Source organism: Dacryopinax primogenitus (assembly GCF_000292625.1).
Source record: "Dacryopinax primogenitus strain DJM-731 SS1 chromosome Unknown DACRYscaffold_17, whole genome shotgun sequence".
In the NCBI taxonomy this organism is placed as follows: Eukaryota; Fungi; Basidiomycota; class Dacrymycetes; order Dacrymycetales; family Dacrymycetaceae; genus Dacryopinax; species Dacryopinax primogenitus.
The window spans coordinates 701,751-711,638 of NW_024467214.1; the positions used below are offsets into that span (position 1 = coordinate 701,751).

Below are 9,888 nucleotides of genomic sequence, written 5' to 3' on the forward strand. Positions count from 1 at the left end.
TCAAGAAAATCCGCCTCTTCTCCGCGAGTGAAGAGGACGATGGCGCCTCCTTTGTCTCGGAACCGGGCAGGTGATGGGCCTCTGTGGCGTTTGCGCCGGCCTCAGCATGACCGCTGGGTTCGTCGGGAATGGGCTTCGCGGCAATACCAGCAGCAAGGGCGGCCAGAGCGACGACGGAAGTGATCTGCATAGTGTACTTTGGTGGGATTGAATGAAAATTTGGAACTGTAGTTGAATGTTGTGCGGGGGTGTAAAATAATGGTCGTGAGTTGTCGTGAGTTCCTGGCCAGCAGGTAGTCGTGAGAAGAGTGTGTGTGTTGTGGTAGGAATTCGTCGGGTGAGCCTGCACCTTAGTGTGGATGGGTGAGGGTATGCATGGCCACAAACTGACACTCTTATATAGGATGGCATCAATGGGCTTTGCATACTGTGCTGTCCTCTGGTGGATGCCGTTCTTGAATAGAGGGTGCCGAGCAATATAACCGAATGAATGAAAGCTCACAATTGTTTCATCCTCTGCTGAGGACTAGTATAGACTAGTAAGCATAAACATAGCCCTGATATGCACCTTATATGTGATCCAATGGACTCGGCCGGACGGTCATCGGCCGCTTGTCATCTGAGTGTTTCGTCCTTGAATGAACTGCGATGAGCACTGTACAAAGGGGCTAAGTGTTATTAATACTGAGGGCGGTGAGTGTAAGAAAATTGGCAGAGGAACCGCTGTCCTCCTGGTAGGGTTGTGGGTCGATTCTGTGCAACCGCAAAGCAGTGAGTGCCTCAGGAAGTCACTCCAATACGAAATATTTGACGGTGGGACCCTGAGAAGCACTGCTTTTAAGTGCTCCGGACCGGCACCCCAGGGTCCCAAAATAAATGCAGGGCTTGCTATACTAGGAAAGGGGCCGTGCTGAGCGCCGGCAAAACCCTAGCTCTTTTGCTTAGGGTATGTTAGAGTACCGAAGTCAAAAAAATGGAATCCTTCCTATATATCCTTCCTATATTCCTTTCTATTCCTGGGCAACTTGTTGCTCAGGCTTTCAGGGTGAGGAGTCTAGGGTCGAATTTGGAGCGTCGAAACCTGCCAAATTTGGAAGGCACTGCCTCTTCTTACTCATCTTTGTTGACTAAGCCTGCCCTTCCATTTTCCCCTTCCCGTTCTTCCGGTTTCACTGTGTTGCACCTCAGATCAATTCATTGTGTTTCTGCTTGCGTACTTCGCTTTTCCACATACTCACTTTATTCTTCCTCTCTTGCCATGTCTTATCATCAACTAGATCTACTGCGCGGCTTTATTTCTGATGGGACTTCTTCCATCTCAACTGAGCAGCTCAACCTCATCTATGATTTCCATCACGCACTAATTGTTCATCCATCCGCCCCCCTTCAACAATATCCCGATTGTTTGGCTTTTTGAGCTTCTCTCCCCAAGGTTTTCACAGTGTACTCGTACTTCACCCGTGCTCAGTATGACAATATCGCGCATGTTCTGGGACTCCAAGTACCAAAGTGACAGAACTGGCATGAAGTTGTCATGGCCCTTCATGCCCATGTTGTGGAAAATGCGCTGGTTCCCGGTTCTCTCGCCTAGATCTTCAGACTTCGACCTATCCGGGTATATCACAGCCCTGCTTGTCAGCCCGCCTGGTGAAACAAGGGCCCCCGGGATGTTTCCCCTGACGTCACAGCTTCTCCCCTGACCCCTGCCCCAAAATGGCGCCGATTCCATCACAAATGGCAGGTTGTTCTAGAGTGTCTGTACGTTCACGAGTTTCCTGGTGATGAGCTGTTCCCGCCCTCATATGATCATGCACTGGTTCAAGACATTATCGCGTGCTATGTGGACTCAGTTTCGCTGGAAAATTTGCACGAAGGTATTTGTGCCTGTTGTGCTGAGGCTATCTGAATCGTGGATCTTAATGTCATCCCTGTTGAACACATCGATTTGACTATTCTTCGAAATGCTGACATTCCCAACCACCTTACTCCCCTGTCCTACAACTTTCTCGGTTATCAGCGCGCTTTCTTAAATGCGCATGGCTTGACATCTCCGGACACTTTTGGTGGCAACTTGCGCCTTTGTCTGTCTTGTTTGCCTGTGCTCCGCCGAGGAAAGCTCCTCCTCTCACTCTCGCAAATGGCTTCTACTATGCGCATGATCGAGTCCCTGCACATGTTCGGCAAGCTTTCAATTCCTCGACTTTTGTTGAGCGCCACCTTGTGGCTTGCTGTTCAGCATCCAAGGTGTGCTTTCGATATCTCGACAACCCTGATAGTTGTTTGTATCGACGCGGATTAGAAGGCCTCCAACGGTACTTCTGCAGCAATGTCATTATCCTTCCCCAGGATACTGCAGAGCTTAATAATGTCCTACCCGCGCTGCTTGAAGCTCTCAAGACCAGCTTCATTACCGTTTTTGCTGGTCGAGACAAGCCAACCCCGGAGAATCTGCGCCAATTGCAACCTATGAAAGCCTGCGCCAAGAACGTGCACACTATTATTGATTTCCTTCTCACGCATAACAAGGCCTACACATGCGAGACCGATGATTTCCCTCAAGGTGCTTCCTTTTCAAATGCCAACTTCCGTGCTCTATTTGGGAGTAACGAAGGCAACAGCGCATGTTCTGTTAATCTCGCGCCGTATGTGGAAATAAACCATGTTCATTTGGACGAAACCCAGGTTGCCAGCGAATCCAATGTGTCTGGAAGAAATGCCTTCGATGGAGCGCACAGTTTACCGGATGATCTGCTCCTAGAGCCTTCTGGGTATAGTGCCTTGAATTGTTCCATGGTGGCGCACCAAGCAATGAAGGCTGATGTGTTGGCGCATGTTCTGGATCAAAAAGGTCCTTTTGTCATGGCGAGAACTGGATCTCACGCCATCCATGATCTGCGCAATGAATATACCCTCACATGGATGTTTCCGCACCTCAACCCCTTCGGTTTGGGAGGTTTCGATGATCCTCGAAGAAAAGTTCGTGTATCCATGGAACAACAACTCGCGCATCTTCTCTGCCTTTGCCGACAAACGATACCAACGGCATCTTGCTTTCCCTTTTGTCTTCCACAGCATCATCTTAAAATGTGCAAGTATTCGAGACGTCCGCTTCCGGATTGCCGATGGTGGTCACACGCATTTTGTCAAGAATCTGCGTGAGCTCCACACGGATGATCTGTTGGGTCTTGCCGCTCAACTCAAACTTGATGCCAGGTTCAAGCCAACTGGCGCCGGTGAACAGCTAGCGCTGCGTGTGATACGGCGCATCCAGATGCTTCATAATGACGTTCCCGGGAGCGATGGCTACAAGAGGACTTGGCGCAATGGAATCCATTCCATGATGTATTGATATGGACTGCCGGCTTTGTTTGTCACCATACCCCCCAACGATATTGATGGTTGGTTGCCACATCTTCATATCGACAACTATCAATATGCGCAAATTCTGAATGGTATGACAAAGCAATCGAGATTTACATGTGTGATCAGCATTGCCGAGAATCCTGCCTCCGCCGCTAAAGTGTTCCACAACACTATGCTTCGTTTCCGAGACATCATCCTTTGCGTGGGGAAGGGGCCGGGTCTTTTGGTAATTGCACTGCCTGGTATGGAATGGTCGAGGCACGAGGCCAAGGGACACTCCACTGTCATATGTTGCTATGGATTGCTGGGAATCCTGGTCCAAACAACCTGTGCAAGTTATTAGATGACAATCAAGATAGTTTCAAGAAGCGCATGTTCACTTGGCTAGAGCGCCTCATCAAAACAGAACTACAGGAGAATGATGCCATCATTTGAGAGCCATTTGGTCCCCTTCTCATTCCCAAACTTGTGCCAGATGATATTGATCCTTGCACTGTCCCGCCATCTGCACTGCCTACGGATATCACTTTCAATGAGCAAGTTAAATCTCTTGTTCAACGATGCAACTGGCACGAACACCGTGCTACTTGTTGGATCCATTTGTCGCCTAAAGAAGAGCGTACCAACGCAAATTGCCACATGAGAATCAACGGTGAAACCCGTGCCATTTCTACCATTGACGAGGACACTGGATCAATACTACTGCGCTGTTTACATCCTTGTATCAACGTACAACAATGTTGTCATGTATCTTCTTGCCTGTAACATGGACATCCAGTACATCGGTTCTGGAGAGGGTGCTAAATCCGCGCTGTTTTACATCACCAAATCCACCTTGCGCATCCATGCTGGTCTGTCTGCGCTAGTTTACACCATGGAGAAGAACAAGGAGAAATTTGCACATGTACCTGCACCGTCCCAGAATGTTGAAGATTCCAGTTTATTGTTGAAGATCATCAATTGCTTAACCACTCAACAAGAAATGTCTCATCAACAAGTGATAAGTTTTTTTGTTGGTGGTGGCGATTACTACACAAATGCACAATTTGGAAAACTTGCTTTATCACTTTTCTTTGGTCAACTCACACAGCTCAGTTTGTCCTTGGACACTCCCAAACAAAATGAGTGCAAAGATGTTGTTCAAGAGGAATCTGTGCCATTTGACAATGTGGCAGATGATTTACTTCCCAACAACACATTTCCTGACGATGCACTTCCTGATGTTGCCAACCTCAATACTGTCAATGTCACACTGGTTTTTCAAGATGGTCAGCCTTCTGTATCAAACCAATATGAAGACTACATTCACTGGCCATCATCTCAACCTTTTGCTTCCTACTGCCTTTATGATTTTGTTGCATTCTGTCAGAAGGAAAGGATACCAAAAAAAAAAGCACCCATCCAAGATGAAAATCCATTTGTTGATGATTCCGGACTTTTGGAAATGGATGGCAATATGTCTTCCTCTTTCCACAACCCACATGGGTTTTTCCTTGAAGGTGATCCACAATGTCAGACCCATCAAATTTGTGCAAGATCCAATGCCATTGTTCCTGACTTGACTGGCTGCACCATCCCTAGGCATACCAATGTCCCTACCCAATCAAACAATTGGTATAAGGCCATGATAGTGTTATTCATGGCTTGGCATTCTCCAGAGGACATCAAATGTTCCCCCTCTACTTGGGCACAGGCATATGATAAAGCCAAAATCACACCATTTCACCACCTCATAATACAACATATCAACATGATGTCTGAATGTAAAGATGCATGAGATGCGCATATGGCCTCTAGACAACCTCATGCACTCACGCAAGTTGATATCCCTGGCAGTATTGAAGACAAGGTCGAACTACTTGCTGATCAGCTTGCCATTGATGATGCTTCCATTGACCTCATTTCAGATTTGGCAAACCTGGAACAATCTTCTTTTCTTACATCTGTGGAATCTGTGCAGAGGTTGTTGAACTCCACTGTGCAACTGGCAGCTGTAGACACTATTTGTTCTTTCTTGGAGCTTGGATCTGTGCCAGTTCCACTTGTGCTCAAAGATGAAGACAATGTGTGTGAAAATGTATGCGAATTGATTGTGGGAGATAAAGAAATGCTGCAGTTGTATGCTACCAAACTTCAACAATGGAAAGCTGATTCATGCTTTCAACCCACCAAACCTGCACAGTTTGCCAATGACAACACCCCCCCTTCCATCACTGTGCAATCAGTGGATCTGATTGCTGATGCATGTATTACTACCTCTGAAGACTTCTCTGTGCCGGATATTGCACAGGCTCTTCAAGATGTCCTTGAAGTGCAAAACTTATTGCAAAACCCGGAACAGCAGCACATGCTTTGAATTGTGACTGATCATCTGGACCACTCCAACTTGCGCCAATTACTTCTGTATCTAGGCAGTGGTGCTGGGACCAGTAAAAGTCATGTCATCAAGAGCATCCAGTTACTCTTTGACAAATTGTGCATCTTGGACTTGCTGCACCTCTCTGCACCAACTGGCGCAGCTGCCATACTCATCAGGGGTACAACTATCCATTCCTTAACTCTGCTACCCAAGAAGCCATGCCAACGTACAAATCTCAATACTCTCACACAAATTTGGTTTGGCAAATGCTGGTTCATCATTGATGAAATCAGCATGATATCTGTGCAGCTTCTAGCTGAGATATCTGAACAACTCTGCCTTGCAAAAGGTGCAGAAGATGGCTCTCTTTTTGGAGGGATCAATGTCATTTTCACTGGTGACTTTGCGCAACTTAAGCCAATGAGCATGCCCCCTCTCTATAGCCACCAGTTACTACAAGCATGCAACCTTTGCACAATACAGTTGGTAAAGGGTCAAAAGGTGATAACTGGTGCCTTCCTCTGGCAACAACTTACACATGCCGTCTTTCTCCAAACCAACTTGCACCAATCAAATGACCCTTCCTGGGCAAATCTCCTTGTGCACATTCAACATGGAATTCCGTGGGCTGGCACATCACCACACACTCCCTCACAGATCGGAATTGGCGCTAATTACCTCATGAAAGACCAAACCATCTTGGACTCACAAATCATCACAGACATGATCAAGAAGGATTCAAGCATTCCTTGTGATTTCAAAGATGTGCTGGTTATTGTTTGCACCAAGGTGCTTTGAGATGTGCTAAATCTCCTCTTGGCAACACACCATGTGCTGCGTCTCTGATCAAGAGTTTACCTCTACTTCTCAACAGATTCCATTCAAAAGAGTGCAATTCCAGAGGGTCTATGTGACATGCTCTGGAAGCTTCCTGTCAACAAAACTGATGATGCACCTCCTTTTGTCCCACTATTTCCAAGAATGAAGATCATGATTACTGAAAATCTTGCACTTTCATGAGGCCTGGTGAACAGATCAACCGGCATTGTTTCCGGTGTGCATTACCAGTGCGACACTGATGGCCACCATTACACCTGTGCTGTTTTCATATGGGTACTGACATGTCCAAACAGCCAAGATGGTCTTCCTCTGCACACCATCTGTATTCAACCCATGAAAACAACTTTCAACTTGTGCACCTTTGATGGGAATGGTAATGTTTGATCACACCATATAATGAGAGAGTTCCTCCTGATCCTTCCAGCTTACTCCTACACAGATTACAGAAGCCAAGACCATTCCTTAAATCATGCCATTTTGGATCTTGCCTGTTGCAAGACCCCCCAAAGTGTGTATGTCATGCTATCCCACATTCGGTCCATCACTGGTGTTGCCATATTGAGGGAGTTTTCCACCAGGCACATCTTTGCTTCCCCCCCTTCAGATTTTCGATCCAAGATGAAAAGGTTAGCTGATTTATCTCAGCTCACTACCATTCAATACCTGCATTGCATTCCTACTTAATCTAAACTCTAAACTGCACAATCCTCTGACTGATTGTTTTCCATATAAAAATGTGCACAAATTTGTCGAGATCCCCATTGAGCCCTTGGTCTATGCAGGATGCTGCCAAAGTGCACTGCTGACCACCTCTTGCCCCCCAATGATGTTTTCAACGGCACCAAAAGGTGCACACTTTCTTTGATTTGGTGTGGTGCTTGCCTGATAGTGTTCACAGGACTTGCCTTGTGTCCCCCTCTGTTGTCATGCCCTCCAAATTGTGCAGGCCTCTTTGATCAGATGACAATGACTCCAATGACATCATCAAAAGCCTTGACACTGGCACTACTTTGTCTTCAAAGGAATCTGCACCAGTTGACCTGTTGTGTTTTGACCTGCCAATGCGTGAGCAAATCATGAAGCTTTGCAATTACATGGACAACTTGTGTGGTGTCTACTACATCACTCATTTCCCTTGCAACCTCCACTGGGGATTTGATCAAGCCTTGGATATGTCAAACTACCTCATGCAAGTTGACAACATTCCAGTTCTCATTTGGATCATCAGTCATATTTCTGCTCTTAAGTTCCAACAGGAAAATGGCACATGGCCCAATCAGGTTTACCTCAGCATAATGCCCCTCATGTGGGAAGACACTAAGGCCTCTACGGAGATTTGCAAATCTTATTCCCATCCCCATAGCAGTTGTTTGGCAGTGTTATCACCAATTGTTTCCAGAAGGCTTTTGGTTCAGAGGCTACTGTATGGTGAACTTGCGCAATTTTTGCTTTCAGTGGTGATTCCTTGTTTAGTCTACTGAGTTCACTTTGGTCTATGACACCTGTGAGAAGATGGCTGCAAAGGAAGAACATGGCCCATTGGCCAGCATCTCACTTGAAAAAGGTGACTTCATACTGATGGAAATGCATGTGTGTACACACTTCAAAAAAGAAGGCTGCAATCTGAGCACCCCAAAGAAGGATTGGATGCACAAGATCAGCTTCACTCTCAGCGCTGTTTACCTTCTAGAAGAATTGAAGGTTCCTGAGCTTGATGATTCAGATGTTACATATGATTTCTAAGCCTGCGCAGGTTCTATCTGTGCAAATGCCTTAAACATGCCACTACTCTGTAATGCTGATGCAAATCAGCACATGACAAATAACAGGCCCCATTCTGTCTGTGCTTCAAAATTCACATGTTGCCAACTTTTGTTCCTACCACCATCTGCCCTACCCCTCCAGCAATGAACTTGTGCAGCTTTGCATTGGCAACCAATGATGCTGCCATCTACTTGATCCTTAGAGACCACTTGGCCTCCTGCAATGTTCAATCTGCCAATCAAATTGCACAAATTCAATCTCTGAATGATGAGATTGTCTCATTGACCCGCAAACTCCTCCAGGCACAAATTGCCATACAGCAACGTGATGTGACCATACTTGTGCTGACTCGTGAGTTGTTGCTTTCAAATAATCAAACACAATAGGTGTGTTTTCCCACCCTTTGTTGTTTTATTATGCCTGTCATCATTTGTTGCCAACTGGTGCAAGTTGGTCATCACTGGCTTTTGTTCCTGTGAGCAGTTTGCTTCTGCTCCCCACATTCCAGTCACAGCAATCTCTCGGAACCTGTGCTTCTTCATTGTCTTCACAACCATCTATCATGTTGGATTGTCCCTGCCCAATGGGTGGTTTCAACTTCCCTCCTGGCCATCCTAACACCACCCCTGCAAGGTTCTCTTCATAATCTGCATGACTCGAGCTGATCTGCTTTATCAGTGCCATGCTCCTGCTACACCAGCACATGCTCCCAACCAGTGTGAGGTCCCCACCACCCCCACCCAGAATGTGTGGGGCACTCCTTCCCCCACTCCATGGACCTGCATGACCTGTCTGCCCCCTCCAAGCCCAAGGGGAGCACAAGTAGAACCGGTCTCACCCCCTTGTTCCTGGCCCCCTCCTGTGCTGGTTCCCTCGATCACCAGGTAATGTTCCTCATGGGTGCCTCTTCTATTTTACTGATGGTTACCCCAGTGTTCTGGCTCCTGCAGAACTGGCTGTCAGGGCACCAGCTCATTGCTTGGTCAAGAGACATGACTAAGCCTTTATGACATGGAAGTAGCTGGTATACCTTGGCATGTGCTGGAACCTGCTGGAAGGATTGGATGGTCAGGTGACCTGCTGTGCATGGCTGTGCATGACCTCATATGACCTCATCCTTGGTCATATGACCTGATCACCTGACTAGGCTAAGCAAGATGTTCTAGCAGGTTCCACCACAGAGGTATAAATATGAGGCCTACTCTGCCTGGGGACTGTCTCTTCAGACTTGGTCTCTTAGGATCATCCACAGGTACCTATACTGTAGATAGGTCTTAGTCATCAGGTCTACTCCACTTCCTTGTTGCCTGCTTAGACTCTTGGCACTCTTAGGTGAGCAGACTTAGTCAGCCTGTGTTGCCCTAACACATGTCTGGGGGGGGCCATTCTGGGTCATCAGGGTGACCTGACATCCAGAAGGGTGTCAACATGGTGTGGGCATCAAGGGCATTTGGCAGGCAAGCATCTTGAAATGAAATGTCATGGTGAGGCCCTTTTGCTCCAGCAGAGTTGTCTGGGATCAGAAAGGCAGATGACATCATTGTTGGTATCAACAATGTTCC

General features: G+C 46.9%; 2 protein-coding genes across 2 annotated transcripts; one reads left to right on the plus strand and one right to left on the minus strand.

Moving 5' to 3' along the window:
- Nucleotides 1-3,079: 3,079 nt before the first annotated feature.
- DACRYDRAFT_110424 (uncharacterized protein) lies at nt 3,080-3,334 on the minus strand (the record flags this gene model as incomplete). Its single annotated transcript, XM_040769049.1, has 2 exons — nt 3,080-3,224; nt 3,261-3,334. 2 exons carry the CDS (start codon nt 3,332-3,334, stop codon nt 3,080-3,082), a joined length of 219 nt encoding a protein of 72 aa, XP_040626002.1.
- Nucleotides 3,335-6,997: 3,663 nt separating this feature from the next.
- Nucleotides 6,998-7,219, plus strand: DACRYDRAFT_41814 (uncharacterized protein; the record flags this gene model as incomplete). Its single annotated transcript, XM_040774509.1, has 1 exon — nt 6,998-7,219. A coding segment is annotated over one exon (222 nt), but the record flags the coding sequence as incomplete, so codon positions are not given.
- Nucleotides 7,220-9,888: the final 2,669 nt, after the last annotated feature.